The sequence below is a fragment of the Daphnia pulex genome, chromosome 4 (assembly GCF_021134715.1).
Source record: "Daphnia pulex isolate KAP4 chromosome 4, ASM2113471v1".
Lineage (NCBI taxonomy): Eukaryota > Metazoa > Arthropoda > Branchiopoda > Diplostraca > Daphniidae > Daphnia > Daphnia pulex.
In genome coordinates, this window is record NC_060020.1 from 4144261 (window position 1) to 4163994 (window position 19734).

The 19734-nt window shown below is 40.5% G+C and overlaps 5 protein-coding genes across 10 annotated transcripts; 4 read left to right on the plus strand and 1 right to left on the minus strand.

Moving 5' to 3' along the window:
* The first annotated feature begins 363 nt into the window (after positions 1–363).
* Positions 364–3422, plus strand: LOC124193013 (CCR4-NOT transcription complex subunit 10-like). Its single transcript, XM_046586646.1, has 9 exons — positions 364–1508; positions 1576–1778; positions 1846–1967; positions 2042–2148; positions 2214–2442; positions 2507–2658; positions 2733–2842; positions 2915–2996; positions 3069–3422. Exons 1-9 carry the CDS (start codon positions 503–505, stop codon positions 3122–3124), a joined length of 2067 nt encoding a protein of 688 aa, XP_046442602.1. The 5' UTR covers positions 364–502; the 3' UTR covers positions 3125–3422.
* A 136-nt stretch (positions 3423–3558) lies between these two features.
* Positions 3559–11140, plus strand: LOC124193012 (E3 ubiquitin-protein ligase TRIM71-like). Its single transcript, XM_046586645.1, has 5 exons — positions 3559–4762; positions 5084–5202; positions 5677–7469; positions 7543–7965; positions 8031–11140. Exons 1-5 carry the CDS (start codon positions 4748–4750, stop codon positions 8207–8209), a joined length of 2529 nt encoding a protein of 842 aa, XP_046442601.1. The 5' UTR covers positions 3559–4747; the 3' UTR covers positions 8210–11140.
* Positions 11141–11634: 494 nt separating this feature from the next.
* LOC124193014 (dual serine/threonine and tyrosine protein kinase-like) lies at positions 11635–16595 on the plus strand. Of its 6 annotated transcripts, none has more exons than XM_046586647.1 (20): positions 11635–12234; positions 12295–12449; positions 12514–12607; positions 12677–12774; positions 12840–12939; positions 13018–13220; positions 13280–13499; positions 13578–13705; positions 13770–14001; positions 14071–14224; positions 14286–14397; positions 14470–14736; positions 14815–14998; positions 15105–15273; positions 15342–15443; positions 15510–15615; positions 15691–15796; positions 15861–16043; positions 16159–16320; positions 16379–16595. In XM_046586647.1, exons 1-20 carry the CDS (start codon positions 12060–12062, stop codon positions 16459–16461), a joined length of 3033 nt encoding a protein of 1010 aa, XP_046442603.1. In that variant the 5' UTR covers positions 11635–12059; the 3' UTR covers positions 16462–16595. The 6 variants fall into 6 exon arrangements, with proteins under 6 accessions (XP_046442603.1, XP_046442604.1, XP_046442609.1 ...); XM_046586648.1 differs by having other exon boundaries at positions 11650–12234; positions 13581–13705; XM_046586653.1 differs by having other exon boundaries at positions 11736–12234; positions 13283–13499; positions 13581–13705.
* On the minus strand, positions 16587–17301 carry LOC124193016 (probable NADH dehydrogenase [ubiquinone] 1 alpha subcomplex subunit 12). Its single transcript, XM_046586655.1, has 3 exons — positions 17143–17301; positions 16868–17088; positions 16587–16782 (listed from the first exon to the last, which is right to left on the minus strand). The coding sequence occupies exons 1-3, from the start codon at positions 17219–17221 to the stop codon at positions 16651–16653; spliced, it is 432 nt and encodes a 143-aa protein (XP_046442611.1). The 5' UTR covers positions 17222–17301; the 3' UTR covers positions 16587–16650.
* A 26-nt stretch (positions 17302–17327) lies between these two features.
* LOC124193015 (dnaJ homolog subfamily C member 21-like) lies at positions 17328–19255 on the plus strand. The gene is made up of 8 exons (XM_046586654.1): positions 17328–17726; positions 17791–17899; positions 17966–18071; positions 18140–18243; positions 18314–18440; positions 18497–18649; positions 18718–19004; positions 19083–19255. Exons 1-8 carry the CDS (start codon positions 17501–17503, stop codon positions 19174–19176), a joined length of 1206 nt encoding a protein of 401 aa, XP_046442610.1. The 5' UTR covers positions 17328–17500; the 3' UTR covers positions 19177–19255.
* The last annotated feature ends 479 nt before the right edge of the window (positions 19256–19734 follow it).

Here is a 19734-nt window from a genome sequence, read left to right on the forward strand (position 1 = left end):
GGAAGTCATATTCTGATTCTGGAAAGCGACAAGTGCTAATGGACTGGATAAATATTAGCAATGTAGAATTCGAATTAAATTCTTCCAGTTCATAAAACCACCCGTTAGAACTACAACTTTAGCCGATTAACTTTGGGACTCAAGTTTTGCTGTCCTCAGCGTAAGGTTCGAAGGTAAAAATAATACACTGGCCAAGGCTTTCATTACGTAAGTCAACGTTTTCCGTCGGTTGGTAACACCTCGTAATAGCGTATACATCCAGGATCCAGCAATGCATCCATCGGTGTTTGAATTTGATTCGTAATTTAGAAAGCAACTGCTCATCTAGCGGTTCAATTCAATACTACGAACTTCATGCACTTTTATTGCAGACTAAATTTTAACTCAACAGAGTTTTGTGATTAGCCACAAGTTCATAACTTCATATAATTTATTTCTATTCTCAAGAAGTAATAATCTTAATTTGACGGAAAATTGCCTTTGCTTTCGGTTTGATTAAACAATGGCAGATACTGAAAATTACGATGCGGGTTCCGAAAATTCATCACAAGCATCTGAGCAAGAAAAAGCCTTGGCGTTAGGCGCCCAAGCCGAATTCGAAAAGAAAAACTATGCAGCCGCCATCCAGCTTCTTTCAAAGTTGGAATCCTCTCGTCCACAGGATCCAAAAGTTATTCACAACAAAGCCATAGTGAACTGTTTTAAAGCTGGCTTGACGAACATTTCCCAGCTCCGTAAAGCTCTCACCTCAATTGCCAAACAATTGCAGTGCAATCTTGAGGACCCGAAAACCCTGGTGGATGTTGATCAATGTTATGTGTTTTACAATGAAGCTGTCACACTATATTTTCTAAGACAATATCCAAAAACATTGCAAATATTAACTAAAATATTCTCCCTCGTTGAGCAATTGGATGAGAGCCTAGCCCGCCAAGTTTGTTTTTTGCTAGCTGAAGTCTATCTGCGTTTGAATTTCCCCATCAAAACTTTGAAGATGGTTCACTTCATGGAAACAAGTTTGTTGAGTCATGGGGCAAAACTCAAGTCTACTCTACCTCTAGAGAGGGAACGTGACAAGGAAAAGGATTGTGAAGGGAAGGAAGACCTCAAGAGTAGTTTCGGTGATGAGTTACTTATCCCACCTGGAGTAAGGATACGTCTGCAGCGTTTGAAAATTCGAGCAAATCTTTCACTTTCTAAAAGGGAAGAAGCTGAAAGAGAGTTGGCTCTCTTATCCGAAATTGATCCCGAGAACGCCGCCACTCTGTTTCTAAAAAGTAAAACTCTTTTCGTTAAAGCCAACTATGCCGAATCGTTGAAGCAGTTCAAACTACCCGAAGATGACGGCCTTTTTAAGGAGCGAGGTGAATCTGATGTTGTTATGTATCACAACAACACTGGTTGCGTATATCACGCCATGGGAAAATACCACCTGGCATGTCTTCACTTTCACAAATCTCTCAACAAAAGTAGCGAACTACTTGCCGAGTTTCCCAAACCCGTGTCAGGTAATTATATTATTCTTGCATTTTTTATAAATGATTTATTTAATGTTTATTGTTTCTTTCATATTAGGGGATCCAATCTCTAATCGGCCTTTGGTGACTATCGGCAGTAACTATAAATACGAGCTTCTTTACAATATGGGTGTCAGTTTATTATACGCTCGTAAACCGGCCGATGCCTTCGATTGTCTCATTGAAACTGTGCAACTCCACCACAGGGATCCGTTGATCTGGTTGCGATTAGCGGAATGCTGTATTCAAGTGCACAAACCTGTAATTATCTTTTATCTCGTTATTTTCTTATTCACGTCGTATCTGATAACCCTTTTGTTTTCTGTAGGAAAATAGAAAAGATTTTCGGTTGACCGAGAGACAGCGGGAAATTGTTAAGGCAACAGCTGGATTCGGTTCTCACAGAAAAGTGATCCTGTCTTCCAGAATATCCAATGACAACTGTAAAAGGTACACAATTCTACTTTTAAGTAGTTTTTCCATCTTTAACTGTACTATTAAAAATGTTAACGTGTTGTTGTCAGTTCGGAGAACGCTGCCATTCCGGTGCCAACACTAGAATTTGGCACCTTAGCTCTGCGAAATGCAGAACTATTGCTCAACAAATTAACAATACCAAATAGCACTGAAGGTATTTGCTTAATCAATTTGCTGTCAAGTTTCTCGATTGAATTTTTTCTATTCCGATTATTTCAGATGTTGGTAATAAAGATGAATCCGATTCGAAAGGGAAACCGGATTTAAATGTGACACTCAGTGAAGTGTCAACCTTGTCAAAATTACGCAAACCGGAATTCTACCGGAACTTGAAGAATACCATCATCGCCGACAGTTCGTATGCAGCTCTCTGTTTGGGTGATTACCTAACTTCTCTCTACAAAGCAGAAGAATTATTAACACAGCCACATTTATCAGGCAATCACAAGTATGTTTTATATCTTGCATAATTTTATCCCAATAAATGTTATCGAAATCATTTACATTCGCAGGTTGCTGGGTCACTTGTATGCGGCTGAATCGCTAGTACTTTTGAATCGAATCAATGAAGCAGTTCCACATCTTCATCCAGAAAATGTGACAAAACTTTCAAATTTCTCTCCCTCTGAGAGTGAAATAACCCAACACTTGCCTCATACCTCAGGTGAGCTTGATATTTAATTTCCAACCGACAATTTTATTTAATTTCCTGTGCTTTTTTTTTTGTGGGGAGAAAAGATTGGTTTCCGCTGTCTACACAAACCGCCAAGGTGGTGCTCCAGTACAATCTGAGCACCGTGTACGCCATGAGAGGCGAGTACGACAAGGCAGGAGAATTAGTCCGCCAGGTACTGCACGAAAATGATTTACAGTATCGTCATCCTGGGACTATTTTAATGAATCATTCTTCATTTTTGCAGTTGTGGAATGCCAGCAAGAGTCACGGTATCGACGTCCCAATCCAAGTGGTTACACTGGCCTTGTACGTCGAACTACAATTAGGTAACATTGTCTATTCGATTATTAGTAGATTCTCCATGAACAAGAAAGGTTCAAACTGTTTACTCTCTGCAGGGCGGACAGAAATTGCTCGCAACATCATCAAGCAGCATTGCCCGCAGTATCGATGAGTCACAAATTTAGGTCTGACACGCTGCAGTTGGGAAAGACATAGACTTTCTGCTTGTTCGTGAAGGTTAATAAGTCTGGTCACTAATTAACAGTGAAATCAGTGATGATATACTCTTCCCTTGATGTCTTCTGTCTTTGCTACGCCACTTGAAAAAGACTTCTTTATAAACATTCTGAATAACAGATTTTTTAAAAAATCTTGTCCGCCCATGTGGGACACTCTTTACATGGCAAATGTTAATAATAATAATAATAAAACATCTGGTCGTTACAACCAGACGACATGTCACAATATTAGGTTAAGCTGGCCAAACAGTTTTTATTCTTGTTTTTCCCAATTTCCAGATCTCGTGCAACAACAAGGGATGAGGAGGAGGGTGAGAACCTGATGAGGTCAGGCCTATGTGGACGAGTGCTCACGCACGAGAAACTTTTTCGGCACGTGTAGCTGCTGCTCTCACCCCCTCGGTGCTTCACCCCGCTCTCTCTGTAACTCATTTGTTAGTCCGTTGCCGAGTTATCGGTGAGGAGCGCACACACACACAGTACGGAGCCACATCTTTTTTCTCGCGAGACTTTCTCCCCCCTCTCCCTTTCTTTTATTTTCCCCATTGCACTTCATCTATGTCACCCTAGGCCTCTGCACGCATGGGAGGAGCTGGTGGAGCTAGGGAGAAGAATGTTGTTTGTTCGGATAGTCGGGGAGATGACTCCACGTGCCGGTTTTACCCCCGAAAGTAATTTGAATGGTTGAAGGCTGGTTACGTCTCCCGACCGCTGCTCGTGAAGGTCAATTCCACTGGGGGCGGTTCCGTCGCAGTGAAAGTGGGTTTGTATTTGGCGCCATCTAGATACTTGTAGCTCTGGTAGGCCTTGTTACACCAATTTGAAAAATTTATTCCGCTTGGTGCCGCTGCTAGACGTCCTGGCAATTTGGGCTGAAGGGAAAGTGAATGTACCGGCCTTCCAAGCAGTATGAAGCCAAGAACGGGCGGGTAGGCCGATGAACGGTCGGGCTATCGCGAAACATTGAAGGGGGCCTAACTAGAAAGAGGGGTGGGCCTATTCTCTTATTTCCCCCATCGATGGGGGGGGGGGGACGAGAGCCCATTGGAGATGATTTAGCCCGAGGGGGCCTACGGGTAAAAAAAAAAGAAAAAGTTGGGTGGGTAAGTTCTTTTGCTGTTTGCTGGGCCCAACTAGTTCGCCACTTCTTCTCCAAAGCAATGGAAGCCTAAAAACACGTTTGGCTCCGTTTTTCTGTCCTTTTTTTCCCCCCTCTTTCTTCTTTCTTTTTTTTTTCCTTCTTAAATTGCAATTTCGTCGCCGTGTGGTTTTGTGGTTGTTACGCTGTTACAAAAATAACTTGACCGAATGTGATCAACTGAAATTTTCAGCATTTGGGGAATACCATGGGCAAATGACAGTGTTGAAGTGTTTTGTGTCCGAAGATTGTTTCAAACGAAAGAAAAGTTTTTTTTTAGTGGCAGCAGCGGCTTCCGGTCGGTAATCAAACGCCCGAACAAGAGTAGCCAGTGTCGAGTTATCTTCCAGCAGCTTCCGTCAGACTCATTTTGCAACAACGAAGAAGAGGACCGCTTCCGGTATTTTCGGCGAATGCCATGCAACGCACCAAGGTAAACAACTTTCATTTGAAATGGCAAACAAACAATCAAGAGTATGTCTTTCTAAATATATCTATCTATAAATTCGCTGTATGTATGTATGCCACACCAGTATTGTTCTTCCTTCTTCTCACGGGCCTTGTAGTACGGAACCCCCTTTTTTGTTCATCCCCACATCAACAGCCCCCTTGTACCCTCTTTCCCACACTTCCTATAGACCGACATTTTCTGTATGTATTTATTCCATCTGAAGAAAAAGGCCGAGCGAAACCAAAAACTTTTTTTTTTCTTTTTGTCTACCATTTATAATGTATTCTATTTCTCCGTGTTTAGGCCTATTTTAGCCCCCTTCTTCTTTCTGCTGCACCAGCGGCTTCTCCAGGCGACCTCCTGGGTGGAGTGATGGTGTCTTCTTCCTCGCCATCTCCACCCGATGCTGCGCTCTTGCTCGGGTAAGAAACCAACAACTCACACATTCTACCCAACACACACACACACACTAGAGTTTCTCTCTGTCAGAGGTTTTTGGTAAACAACTTTTTTGAGGGAGAACGCCCTTGGATATTTATAAGGGAGAAGAAAGAGAGAGAGAGGGTCACGGAACCGTGGAAACAAACAACATGAACCCCCCCTAAAAACCAGAAACCCTCTTCTTCTTTTCCCTTCTTTGGCACAAACACGTAGACCTCTCTCTCTCTCTACTGCAGAGTCTCTTTCTTCTTTCCTTCTTCTTTTACGATGATGACAATTGATAGACACAAGGGCACGGCCTCTCTCTCTGTGTGTGTCGTCATACCTCTATAAGGCTGGGGGTCTAGAGACAAATGGGTGGAACTGTCGTTACACATTTGACAATGGATTCAGCCAACCTATAAGTAGTAGGTAGAAAAAAAGAAATATAAAGAGGATTATTGTGTATGTTGTAGGCCAGATTTCCACGGGCGAAATGCTAATCGCATTGATCAACGGAGAATGGCTTCCGTCTTCCCGGATCCAGACGCTCCGACCGAGAGCCAACATTGCCCCATCTGCTTGAACCGTTACGACGATCCTCGAGTCTTACCTTGCTTCCATACCTATTGCCGTCGATGCCTGGATGCTCACGTGGCCGGCCGGCTCCGCTTCCCCTGTCCGTCCTGCCGGGAAGAAGTCTACCTGGGCGAGGGAGGCACCATCGACACTCTGCCCACCAATTCCTTCATCGGTGATATCCTCAAAGTGGTCAGCGACGTTCCAGAATATGATTCGCCTTCCGTCCTGGATCAACGCGGCAGCGGCAGCGGAAGCGGTTACGAAACCGCAGTAGGAGCCGCCGCCAAAATGGTGCCCAGTAGGGCCTACATTTGTTCAAATTGCGACGAAGGAGCCGTGGCATCTTCGCGCTGCCGCGACTGCAACGAAGTCCTCTGCGACAGCTGCGTTCGAGCTCATCAGCGCGTCCGTCTCACCAAAGATCATTACATTGTCCGATTCACCGAGGATTTGTCCAAAACCGTTGGATTGCCCGTCGGTTTGTCGCTCTTCTCCAGTCCCTCATTCTCCTACTGCGACATCCATCCGGCCGAAGTCCTCCGTCTATTCTGCGACATGTGCTCGGTGGCCATTTGCTCCGAGTGCACTCTGCGCGATCATCGCGGACACTCGTTCATCTACCTCAAGGATGCCGTGGAGAACTCCAAAACGATAAGCCTCAAATTGCTGGCGGATGCAAAGGCCGGAATGCGGGCTGTGGAAGAGAGTATGGAGATGACCAGCAAAATGGCCGAGCGGATTGAATTGAGAGCTCAAGCCATCGCCACCGAAATACGGACGGCCACTCGCCGTCACATGGCCGCGCTGGAGGAAAGAGAGCGGGAATTGTTGCAGCGGGTCGAGAAAATCCGACAAGTGAAAGGCAAATCGCTTCACTTGCAATTGGATGAATTGCGGATGGCTTTGCTCCGTCTCGGATCCACAGCCGAACTGTTGAAAACGGCCCTCGAATCCGGCTCCGACGTGGAGATCCTTCACACTAAAGACAAGGCTTTGATCGAGTTCCAGCATCTTCGACAAATTCGTAGCAGTTTACAACCTCAAGAAGATGACATTATCCAATTCAATCCGCCCGATGGCGCACTACTCCAGGCCATTTGCTCTCTGGGTCTCATTTCCAGTTCCGGATTCGGTCCAACTTCCGTTGCATTCGGGGATGGCATTAAACGAGCCCTGTGTAATCACGTGGCTTGCATGACAGTCCACGTCAAAGACCATCAAGGGGATGCCCGTCTGGTAGGAGGAGATCCCATTGTGGCCATTGTCGAAGGACCCAATGGAGTCTCTTACCGTGCGGATGTCGAGGACCGACAGAACGGCACTTACGTCATGACTTATCGACCTCAAGTGGAGGGTCGGCACATCATCACCGTGTTGATCCGCGGCCGTCACATCCACGGATCGCCTTTCACTGTCAAAGTCCGCAGCGGACGGGATTACTCGACCGTCGGTCAGCCTTTGTTGGCCTTCGGGAAAGAGGGCGAATCGGAAGGCGACTTGTGTCGTCCGTGGGGCGTGGCCTGCGACAAGGATGGATACATCATCATCGCGGATCGCAGCAACAACCGCGTCCAGATTTTCAATTCGGCTGGTGTCTTCCATCATCGATTCGGATCGCCTGGCACCCGCCCGGGTCAATTCGATCGTCCAGCTGGCGTCGCCTCCGATCATCTTGGCCGTATCATCGGTTTGTATTTACACTACGAAATGTCTTAACTTTGACTCGTTTCATTAGGTTAATTGGATGTTGTTGATTTTAGTGGCCGATAAGGACAACCATCGCATCCAAGTGTTCACGTTTGACGGGACGTTTCTCTTCAAGTTTGGTGAGAAAGGAACCAAGAACGGCCAGTTCAATTACCCGTGGGATCTGGCCGTCAATGCGGAGGGTCACATTTTGGTGTCTGACACTCGAAACCACCGCATCCAGCTCTTTGCAGCCGACGGCACGTTCATCAACAAGTACGGCTTCGAGGGAACACTCTGGAAACACTTCGACTCGCCGCGCGGTGTGTGTTTCAATCACGAGGGCCATATCGTCGTCACGGACTTTAACAATCATCGCTTGTTGGTCATCAATCCCGATTTCCAGTCGGCTCGATTCTTGGGGTCGGAAGGCTCGGGCAACGGCCAGTTCTTGCGCCCGCAAGGTGTGGCTGTCGACTCCGAGGGTCACATCATTGGTACAGGCATTTTTAAACGGTGAAATCTTGGAAATTTTCAATCATTTCTTTGTTTTGTTAAATAGTGGCCGATTCGCGTAACCATCGCGTTCAAATTTTCCAACCCAACGGGAACTTTTTGACTAAATTCGGGACTCAAGGAGCGGGACCCGGACAGATGGATCGACCCAGTGGCGTCTGCATTTCACCTGAAGGCTACATCATCATCGTAGATTTTGGTAACAACCGAGTGCAGATTTTTTGAGGCTCAAAAACTCCAAGCTCTTTTTTTTTTTTTTTCAAAAGTTCCCACCCTCCTTTTTCTCTCCACCCCTCTTCCTATATGATATAAGATATGTTCTTATAGATTTCCTCTTTTCATTCTTCTTTTTTTTACCCCCCAGCGATTGACCCCCTTTTTTTTATTTGTTAAAAAAGAGAGGCCCAGAAACTCTCGCTTGCCACCACCACCACCAATGTTCCTGCATAGTAGAAATAATCTCGCCGAACAGAAAGAAAAAAAAAATTAAATAGGAAAAAAAAAACGACCGAGTCTCTTCCCCCCTCCCAACTTCCCTAGGAAACGAAAAAATAGGGAGCGAGCCCTCGCGTCGTGTGGAGATAAAAATATATTATATAGGCGAGAGAGAGAGAGAGAGAAATTTTTGTAGAGAAACCCAAAACGCGAATTCCTCTTGAAAGTACAAAAGCATTTTCAAACGCAAGAGAACTAATTTTTTTACATTCAGATAGGTTTTTTCTTTCTTTCTAAGTTCAGTTTTGTATTCTTCGGTCGGAAACCGTACAACCCCCCCCCCCTCATACATGTTTGCTATGATGAAATTGAAAGGGAAAACCACCGTAAAATTTTTCATTAAATTGTCGTCTCAATTGTGTCGCCTGACTCAGGGAAGCACCACGCAGGACTTGTCCCAGTTTTCCAAAACTTTCGCACTGTTGATGGCCATCGTTGATTTTTTGATCGAGGCAGCTCAGGGTGTGCGAAATGTTTTTGTGTTTTTGATACTTTAGTGCATGGACTCGGCGGAAAGAGAATTTTTTTTTAAAAAAGGGAAAACAAAACGCGAGTTTTTCTTATATGTTTTGTAGACTTTAAAAAATAAGCAAAATGGATCACCACGAAAGGATATATAATTAGATTCGTATGCTCCAGTACTACTCCTCAGAAAATCGAACCGAATTCAGTACGATGACCAATTTACAATTAAAATGAAGCAGTGCAAAAACTATTATGTACGTAAAATCGTCTCCGATTGAAAGGAAGCTTCTTTTATTCGTTTTGTTTCATACGTAAAATCTAATTGTGATGAAGACAGGGATAAATACGTATATGACTTTTCGTTCAATTTGCCTCAATTCAGCCTCCCAACGTAAAATCTCTTTTTTTTTAAATGGCGAGAAAAAAACATCTACAAAACCATACGTACCACAGTTTAACTGATTAGAACTTGTTTTTTCTTTTAATTTTGTTTTCTAAAAAAAAAAGAATGCGGGAAAAGAAAGAGTTGAAGAAAATTCAAAATTTTGAAAGCGAACTTGCTTGGCTACCAAGTGGTTCCAGAAGCAATCATGACGCTCGTTTAAGTAAAAAAGCGCATACTATTTGTAGTTCCTTATGAAGGTTTGGTGCTTGTTTTCGTTCCTTTGAATTAAACAAACTTAAAAAAATCGACACAAAAACTAAAAAAAAAAAAAAAAACTAAAAGATAAAAATTCTTTTAAAAAATTTAACCATTTCCATGGATCTACCTCATCCGATTTATTTCTCTTTTTACTAAAAAACCAGGCATTTGTTATTTTGTTTCCCTTATATAGCGTGTATCCTTTTTTTTTCTCGAAATATTTGTGTATGTGTTTTATGTTAATCGAAATCCTCCTTTCGATGCAACGGCAGTTCCTCACGATAAACAAAACTACCTCTCTCGTGGTATATCGCCAGAAAATTTCAATATTTTTCAACCGCGTACAACCAGTGTGTCTCTCCTATTTTTCGACTTATGTTTGTTGGTAGTTGTTTACGACTATAAATGTAGAGGGTGTCAGTTGCCCAGTTTTTTAGCGTTGAAAGTGATGCGGATATTTTTGAGCCAATTATCCTCTCAGGAAAAGTAAACTGCAACTTGGTTGCATTTGTCGGGGTTCATTTCTTTTTAGTAGATTAGATTAATTTTGTTTGTGTCCTGGAATTTTAACCTTTTTCAAATATGGCGCTTCAAAAATGTTCATGTCCCAAATGGTTTAGACCAAACAAAAGTTTCGCCCTACCATTTTCTTCCTCTAACACGTATGTTGTCGTCTGTGTCGTCGATTTACGTAAAAAAAAAACATGTTCGTGATTTGATTTCTTACTTCAATTAACAAAAAGTTCCTAAACCATTTTCCTCATGCATTTCTCTCAATCCTAATTTTCCAAAATGATTAACAATTAATGCAAACTCCAATGTTCCTATGCGTTTCTTCTCGATCCTTTTTTGTTTGTTTTAATTCTTACCCCAGGAATTGATTTAAATTTGTGGATTCAAAATTGTCCCTCATTGTGTTTCTCCCAGAATTGTTTATTTTTTTTTGGCTGTCGGGTCAGAGCTTATTTACGAACTCGTAGAGGTAATCTGCTAACAAACAGAAAAACTGCACACCCACTAAGAAAAGGAGGTGACAAAGTCGACGGATAAGATCCGTATCGAAAGAAGGGCTGCACCGGATGCTGGAATCTTTCTCGTACAACTTTGAATTCCGGCCGGTTTATGACCGAGAAAAATACTAAGCCCAACACTAAATATAAACCCACCCAACTCGCGCATCGGGCTCAACAGCCTCCTCCCCTTTCACTACTTAAAACACAAAAGATCAAACCATTTGGTTCCTAACTAAAATTTAATTTGCATTCTCTCTCTTATTTTTTCCTTTTCTTCTCCTCTTTTACGACAAAAAAAGACAAAAATTTAGAAATCGATATCTTTGTGAGCTTGGCTTATCAATGGATAATATGTTTTTAAGTTTCACTGTTTTTGAGTAAAAACCAGTTAGTGTACTGTTTTTGTTAGTAGTGTTTTAAACGCCACCCAATTTTCTTCACAGCCCCCACCAGCTAAAAAAAAAATATATAGCGACTGTCAATTGTTCGCTTTAAAACAACGCTATTCCGGTGGTTTTGGTGAATCCATCATTTCCTACACAAAAAAAAATTCAGTTCATTTCTTTTTTGAGAGAAAGAGAGTTAATAGCAAGGCTCTAATTTTTGTCTTTCTTTCTCTTTTTTCCCCCCGGAGTTTGTATCCTCTCTGGTGTCTGTCCTTTTTTTTTCTTAAATTCTATCCACATGATTTTGTTTGACCAATTCACAACTCTTAAAAGTATCACTGCCACTTGTGAAACTAGCTTTGTAGAAGAAGCAGCTTGCGGAGATTTTTCTTCTTTCAATCCCGATTGTACGACTGTCTTCTATTCATTTGGGAAATAAACGTCTTGAAAAAATAAATAAAACTTTGCTTTTTATTTATAGCCTTGGTCGAAGATACGCATGCACTAGACCCTTTTGGATGACGTCTGAAACATATCGACTTTGATCGCACTTGTTGGGGTTTCATCCGGTCCTCGTGCCCCAATAGTTCATAGTGCGTGTCATAGCCCATCCTTGGCAAGTTAGAGCTTGAAACGTTTGGTCATGTGCGGAAAGATAATTAGCAGTCTAAGGCTTCTGTGTGCTTCGCCATCTAATCTTGTCAACTTCGACGTCAACAAACCTTTTTTTGTTCTTGCTGACTTGTTTTCAAGTATCAACAGTGTTAACTCTTATTTTCAAAATCACCCAGCGTATCCAACATTTCTAGAAATGTGTGTGCAAATTATTCAGTAGATATTGTGTGAGCTTAGAGCTTGCGATTTTGCGAAATCTACGAATTTAATCCGTTTCGAAACGTAGGCGGGCCCGGGGTGTTAAATCCATCAGTGACGCTAGGTGGCACGCAAGTTTTTGTTTACGACAATTGAATTTTCTCGTCTGTACTGACGAAAGATTTGGTGACCGTGAAAGTGAAACTGGCGCTCTTCATCTTCTTGTACAGATCAGTTTATACGTCCACTTGTACATCAAAATGAATCCAATATCCTCAACTCGGAAAGAGGGTGTTGCAAAGAACTTGGCTCGAGCTACAAGTTTGCCAGCAGAGTTAAATCGGTACTCTAAAAATTGTAAACTACTTTGTAATATACTGCGCGATACCAAAATTATAATCAACGAGATCAACACAGCCGACTATTTGACACAAGGTTTTTATCCACACGTGTTCTCTTTAGATATAAATTCTTTTCATGTAATTATTATCTTAGATGAGCTTCCTAGTCTTCAAGTAAATCCCGATAAGTTACATGTTATAAATGAACTAGTTGACAAATCAGTTGCTCTGGTGGTACTTGGTTATTCAAATATTGCCAGAGCAGTTTTAACAAATGAATTAATTGGTGGCAAACCTTTATTTCCTGTGGTAAGTTACAATATTGTGTGAATTGTTTATGTAACATTTGAGTGATGATGCAATCAACTTTTAGATAGAAAATAGTGTAGATCACACAAATCAAGACTGTACACAACAGTCTCATTGGAAAGGTGTCAAGATTAGACATACTACTTTTTGTCTTGTGGGTAATAGTAAAGATTCCACTATTTTAGTATTAGATAGCATATTTTGTATTTATATTTTTACACTAACAGGACTCAGTACCACATTAGCCCCAACACCGTTACCCTTCTCACAATCTATAATATCACATGACAACTTGGTTATTGATTGTAATTCTCCACAAGCCAAGGTATATATTGAATGAAAGTGCATCCAACATAAGTTCCTTTATTATATGACTTGGTTGCATCACAGGATATATACTGTGATCACAGCATGATGGATGTTAACATAAAACATTTTCTTTTCCGTGATGGTACACAAGTGTGGGTTGCACCATCTTTTCACTCTGCTGGTAAGATAAGAATTAACTTCAAATTGTTTGATCAGCTATCATTTCTGACATTTCAAATGGAATTTCTGGGAATATTAGAAAATAGATTTAATGGAAACTGGTGTTCATTCAGCCCTAGTGACTTTCTATCATTAGTAAAGCAGTGTACTACACCTGTATTTTTATATGCTGTGCATGGGATGCAACTAAGTCCAGAAGAAAAATCACAACTAAAATTATTCAAGCAACTTCTCCCTTCTTCCACTGTAATTCACTTTGTTTTGAACGCGGCTACTGTTCCGGTAAGTCGCCTTTAAACTAAACGTATTATTTACATTATAACACGTGACTTTATGTGAAGAAGCAACAAAATCCCGTGAGTTCCATTGTGTTGGCGAGACCCAGTATCGGTAGTGGAGGCCGACATAGAAGACATACAAGTATTCATCCCGACAGAGAAGTAGGATCTCCAGAGAATTTTGCAGGAACTGGAGCTTATACAAAAGAAAATCCCTCTCCCGATCACATTATATTTGCCTATGAGCCTATCAGCGAAACAGGATTTTCAACAAGAGAATGTGGTATTTCAATTTATCTATTCTTATTCACATTAGATGAGGATTTTAATCTGTAAAATAATTATGTCGACTATGTTTTAGTAGGCTTTATTGATGGCGGAATTCAAAGTACTGTCGATGAACTAAGCTGTGGGGTCATCTCCTGCCTCCCGTTTGTAAGGAGCGTGTTGCAAAATCAGCTTCTACAGTCGGCCAAAATACTTAACGAGGTATTTATCTAAAGCTGTTTAATTTGAAAAAGGAACATGAACATTATTGTTATTATGTTTCAAGTGTCATAACCAAATGCTCAGTAATTTCATCTTATCGGCGTTTGATTGGGCTCGTCAAGTCCAAGTAACTCCGCTACGGTTAGAGTATGTCAAGCAGAAAGAGTATGAGCTTTTTAATAGACTGCTAGCTTTTGCTAATAAAAAACAAGAGGAAATACGCTTGCTCATCTCTCAGACTATGGTCGAAATGAGGGAAGAACTCATACGTGCAGCAGTCGATTACGACATATTCCGTAAGTCTTTCTCAATTCGTTTTTTAACTTGCGCAAACAGTAAAAAACTAATTTATGGCTTCTACACAGAAGAAGATAACTCGAGCGTCGACCAGTATCAGCTTCGGCACTCTACCGAAGAAATCCAAAATCTTGTTTTAGCTCTTTTGAATAAGACCATCGCTGAGAAACTCACATGCTCGATTTTGAGTTTAAGAGAGACTTACCTCGGCACACTTCAACGGTACGCATGCGATTGTAAAAGTCCTCTTCAGTTAGTGGTTACTTATCGATTTCATTTATAGATGTCTAAGTTCACTGGAAAAGGCCCATCAGCACGAAACTCATGACACCGATCAATTGGCAGCACAAGACCACTATTCGGACACACAAAAAGCAAGCGAATCCTTAAAACAGGTAATTAATTCTCCTGGAATGATTATTCATCAACCGTAATTATACCGAACATATAAAATGTTCGATTTTCAGATTGTCAATGCAGCGTACCAGGTTCAATTGAACGTGAAATCATCCGCCTCTTTTGTACACTCCATGTGGGAGCGTCTCCACCAGTTCTTGCGCTCTCTCACTCTACCAAAGGCAGGCACCTTGTCCACCACAAGCTCAGGATCCGGATCGTGGAGTATATCTTCAGATCAAAGTCCCATGACTCCTACAGAGTGGAAAACTCAAGTCGCCGTCGATCTTCTAGATTCACTTAGTGATAATCGACTGGCTCGTGTCATTTGCTCCCAGGTTAAGATTTATTTATTATAAACTATCTTACGATTAAGATTTACAAAATTGATTATACGTTTTCTGCGACTATTTTAGTTCCGAGATCGACTGCGACAAGCGCATGTTGCGTTTTTGGACTCTCTGCGAGAATTAGAATCGGTTCACACAGGCCGACTTGAGAAGAATGAAGAATTGTTTTTACGATTGCGAAAAATCCTTGTTCCCCGTGTGGCCAGGTTGGCGTTAGAATCTACATCACTCAAAGACATGATACTCTATGGTAACCTACTTTCTTGTTGACTTCCTCTTAACTTCTTGTTTTTTTACCCCCAAAAATTACTTAATTAAAAACTTTGTTGCTATACGTCTCATTAAAATGGTCTTAGGCATGCCGCAACTCGGCCGAGAACTTGGTCGTGGCCAATACGGTGTTGTGTATTCCTGTGATAGTTGGGGACCAGTCGCTGAAAAAGGAGTCAGGTGCGCTGTCAAATCTGTTGTTCCACCTGACGACAAGCACTGGAATGATCTCGCAATGGAATTCCACTACTCTCGGTATTCTGCTTGAAGTCGAAATTACGTGTAGAGAATTTTGTAATAATATTATTGTGATACTAATCAAGTATGGTGCCGCCTAACGATCGCATCGTCAGTTTGGTCGGATCTGTTATTGACCATTCTTACGGAGGCGGAGCATCACCAGCTGTTCTGCTTGTAATGGAAAGGTAAACGTGATTTTTCAGCGAGTGAGCTTTATTGTCTGAATCTCATTTTCAACGCTTCTTTGGTAGAATGAACAGAGACCTCCACACCGCATTGAAAATGAGTTTGACTTGGCCCAAGCGGCTTCGTGTTTCTATTGATGTCGTAGAGGGAATTCGCTTTCTTCATTCTCAGGTACGATACACAAATTCCCGTTAAAATTTCAAAAATGGTTTTAGAAATTGTGGTTTTCTGCCTACGGTTTAACAGGGATTAGTTCACCGTGATATCAAACTAAAGAACGTTTTACTGGACCAAGAGGATCGTGCCAAAATTACTGATCTAGGTTTTTGCAAACCTGAAGCGATGATGTCAGGTATATCATATGTGTTGTAATTCTTCTAAAAGGATCATTTTGTACAGCTTCGTTGAAATAATAGGATCGATTGTTGGAACACCGATTCACATGGCCCCTGAGTTGTTTACTGGGCAGTACGATTCCAGTGTTGATGTTTACGCTTTTGGCATCTTATTCTGGTACATTTGTGCTGGTCACACCAAACTTCCGTACGCGTTTGAACAATGTCAAAATAAAGACCAGTTATGGCAGTGTGTCCGTAGAGGTATCCCAATACTATAAATTAGTTTTTTTGTTTGAGTTTAACACTAATTTTAAAGCTAATTTTCTACCATATGCCTAATTTTAGAAGCTTTTGTAAAGATATATTTAAATTACAGGCACTCGTCCGGAAAGGTTGCCTTGTTTTGATGACGCATGCTGGACATTAATGGAAGACTGTTGGGCAAAAGAACCGAATCAACGACCCCTTTTAGGCTTTGTGTACTCCAGACTTGAAGCTATTTTCTTGTCACATTGCCATGGAAGAATTGTCGATACAGGTATGTAACTAACTTAAAATATCAAGTCCATATTGTATAACTCATCCATTTCTTTTAGGAAGCATTGTGATACAAAGGGAACACCCCCCTGATAGTCTCTCTTCAAGTCCCTATATACAGATAGATTTAGAGCCATGTTAATGACTTAACATTCATTAATCACAATAAGAGACTTGATGGCTGTTCAAACAGTCATCATTATATTCTCTGTAATAAGCTGATATTCTGTGAATCAAAGTATTATTTGAAACAATACAAGTTGTATCTCTCTTTAACCTATATTTATTTATTGAGTTGTGAAACACTATCAAACTGTACAGAAGAAGGAGTCTACTCTTTTTTGGCATTAGGATCCCAAGCTTGAATTTTGGGTTTTGTTGTAGAACAAGGCATGTATGCCTCCTCTGTTCCACTTTTATTTTCAATGTGGTCAATCATCCATTTGTAGTGAACTGGTGGCTTCTAAAAATCCAAATTTTAATTTCAAAATTTATGCATCACCACCTATCTAATTATAGATATCGCTAAATTATAATTGAAAGTTTACCACAGTTGGAGGCAGATCGGTCTTGTAGTGCAGCCAGCCATACCACTCTGCGGGAACTTGGGAACCATCGTAATCGAAATACACGTTGTCATTATAAATGACCCATCGGTTTCGACCGACAAAATAGCGATTGTTCTCGTAATATGTGTTTCCATATTTATCCTTGCCGACAACAGTTCCATTCTTTAGTTCATCGGTCCGGAAAAAAGTATAAAAGGATCCTGAAATAAAATATTTTGTCATGCAATCTCATTGTTTATAAATTAATGTCTCACCTCTTATGCCTCCATTTTGTTTCAGAATATCGACGGCTATTTTGGCTTTATCGAGAAATGCAGTAACGTACTTCGCCATTTTTAATGTTTACCACTCACCAAAAGAACCAGCCACTAAATAGATTGCTCGTATAATTTAGTATTTTCCTTCTCTGACAGATGGCTCTTTTTTGTTGTATTGACTAGCAGACGAAACATCAAGTGGCACGAGACTGCAAAATTCAACACTTCTCTTCACATCAAGTTGCCACAGTGCAAAAATCCGAAAACCCAACTAATCTATAAAAAAAAAGTTCCTCGTCTTTCGTCAAACAGTTGACCGTTTTTCGTGATTTTTTTCCTCACTGTCAAAGTAAAAATGAAATGCCATTACGAAGTTCTTGGTGTCCCATTAAATGCATCAGACGATGATCTAAAAAAATCCTACAGGAAACTTGCTCTTAAATGGCATCCTGATAAAAATCTAGATAATTCTGATGAAGCTAAGAGAGAATTTCAGTTTATTCAGGCTGCTTATGAAGTGCTCAGTGATCCTCAAGAAAGGGCTTGGTATGATAAACACAGGGATGCAATTCTACTTGGAGGTTGAAATTTTATTATCCAATGCATTGTACAAATTCTTATTTTCGTATTTATTACATTTTTTAGCAAAAGGTGCAGAATATCAAGAAAATGCTGTAAATTTATTTGAGTACTTCACATCAGCATGCTATTCTGGGTATGGAGATGACAAGCAATCTTTCTACTCCGTGTATAGGTATGTAAATTATCTGCAAGACTGGAAATCGTGCTATCAATACTGATCTTGTCCTTTTTTTATCAGTGAATTGTTCAGCAAAATTGCTGCTGAAGACATGGAGTTTTCACAAGATCAAGACAGTGATTTTGAAATTCCTGATTTTGGCAATTCCACCAGTGACTATAGTGAGGTAGAGGAATCAAAGCTGCAGAAATGCTGAATTGAATTGTTTTTGAAATAATAGTTATACTTTCTTAGGTTGTACGCACGTTTTATGCCTATTGGAGTGCGTATTGCACTCTGCGTCCATATTCTTGGTTAGATAAGTATAACATTGATACTTTAAAGGAAGCACCACGGAGGTATTTATTTGATTTTATGTGCCAATAATTTTTCAGTTTGGTCAGTAAATAATATATTTTTTAATAACAGGATACAACGGCTTATGGAGAAAGATAACAAAAAATTAAGAGATGCAGGCCGTAAACAAAGAAATGAAGAAGTTAGGGCCCTGGTAAATTTCGTTCGTAAACGAGATCCTCGTGTCAAGGCCTACATAGTAATCTCGGCAAATTCAAATTTATGTTAAGCGCAACCTAAATTATTTTTTAATAGAAATTACTTGAGGAGAAGACCGCTCAAAATGCATTAAAGACAAAACTTCAACAAGAACGACATCGTGAAAAAAGGCGGCAGCTTCTTGAAGAAACTACGAGCCCGACCAAGTTTGGCTTCACAGAAATGTCTGACTTAGAAAAACAGCTAAGGGTACATCCTCTTAAGTGAAGATTGAACATTAAATGCTAATTTTTAATTTGTTTTCCATTAATTAAAAGGATATTGAAGCTCAGTATGCTTCATCTGCCGAATCATCTGATTCAGATAGCGAAGCAGAGGTTGAAGAGGAAGAAAATGATGATGTTGTTCAAGAAAATAAGGAAGGATCTGAAGATGAAGGGAAGGAAGGGATTTTAGATGAATCAAATGAAGATAATATTCCGAAAGAAGAAAATTCCTCGGAAAACGCCACAAATAATGTTACCGATGACGATAGTGACTTTGATGATGACCCACTGGATTTATACTGCCCTGCCTGTAAAAAGAATTTTAAAACTGTAAAATCGTAAGTATTTCGAAATTTATTTGATTTTGCATTTTAATTTAATAATTTTTAATCTGTTGTGGCAAAACCTGTTATTAGGAGAGAAAGCCACGATCGAAGCAAAAAGCATCAAATCAAAGTTCGAGCTTTGCGAAAGACAATGTTAGAAGAAGAGGAAGAATATTCTAGCTAACAATAATCTTCGTCCCAATTTCTGGAATGAAGTAATTTTAATATAATATTCTGGAAATATACTGGGCAAACTGCAAAATTGAAATATCTCGTTAACCATTCATTTTAAGTATTGGAATACTTCATGCGCCAATAAAGATTTGTTATAATTTTTCTGAATCTCATCCCCCCCCCCCCAAAAAAAAATACATGGCCAACATAGCGATGTCGAAGAATCCCGTCTTTAAGTTAACCATGTCTTTCTTCATATCAATAAAAATAATGTCGCCAACGGTTACAACTAGTGGCTGTTTTTTCCTGTAATAATAAATTGTTTCTGTGATAATGGTTGGAAACACCTTCCTATGCACTTTAAACGTTTTTGTTAAATAACTTTATTTTGTGACTGAAAAGTAAAAAGTAAATACCGGCTAATATGATTCATACTTAAAAAAAAATATCGTTTCTGATTAAAGAACTGGCACTGTCGCGCTTATTTCTGAATGATAATGTTTTGATGCGATTGATTACTTTTTTTTCGCGTGAATATGAATCCTCCACCAGTGCCTCATAAACAACT

Coding starts and splice junctions, on each gene's coding strand:
- LOC124193016 (XM_046586655.1), bottom strand. CDS start 17,221: ATGGCGAAGTACGTTACTGCATTTCTCGATAAAGCCAAAATAGCCGTC. Junction 17,089..17,142: donor ACAAAATGGAGGCATAAGAG/GTGAGACATTAA, acceptor ATTTTATTTCAG/GATCCTTTTATACTTTTTTC. Junction 16,783..16,867: donor CCGATCTGCCTCCAACTGTG/GTAAACTTTCAA, acceptor TTGGATTTTTAG/AAGCCACCAGTTCACTACAA.
- LOC124193013 (XM_046586646.1), top strand. CDS start 503: ATGGCAGATACTGAAAATTACGATGCGGGTTCCGAAAATTCATCACAA. Junction 2,149..2,213: donor AATACCAAATAGCACTGAAG/GTATTTGCTTAA, acceptor CGATTATTTCAG/ATGTTGGTAATAAAGATGAA. Junction 2,997..3,068: donor GTACGTCGAACTACAATTAG/GTAACATTGTCT, acceptor TACTCTCTGCAG/GGCGGACAGAAATTGCTCGC.
- LOC124193014 (XM_046586647.1), top strand. CDS start 12,060: ATGAATCCAATATCCTCAACTCGGAAAGAGGGTGTTGCAAAGAACTTG. Junction 15,444..15,509: donor GTTCTGCTTGTAATGGAAAG/GTAAACGTGATT, acceptor CTTCTTTGGTAG/AATGAACAGAGACCTCCACA. Junction 15,797..15,860: donor ACCTGAAGCGATGATGTCAG/GTATATCATATG, acceptor TTGAAATAATAG/GATCGATTGTTGGAACACCG.
- LOC124193012 (XM_046586645.1), top strand. Junction 7,470..7,542: donor TCATCTTGGCCGTATCATCG/GTTTGTATTTAC, acceptor TGTTGATTTTAG/TGGCCGATAAGGACAACCAT. Junction 7,966..8,030: donor CTCCGAGGGTCACATCATTG/GTACAGGCATTT, acceptor TTTGTTAAATAG/TGGCCGATTCGCGTAACCAT.
- LOC124193015 (XM_046586654.1), top strand. CDS start 17,501: ATGAAATGCCATTACGAAGTTCTTGGTGTCCCATTAAATGCATCAGAC. Junction 18,244..18,313: donor TTAAAGGAAGCACCACGGAG/GTATTTATTTGA, acceptor TTTTAATAACAG/GATACAACGGCTTATGGAGA. Junction 18,650..18,717: donor ACTTAGAAAAACAGCTAAGG/GTACATCCTCTT, acceptor ATTAATTAAAAG/GATATTGAAGCTCAGTATGC.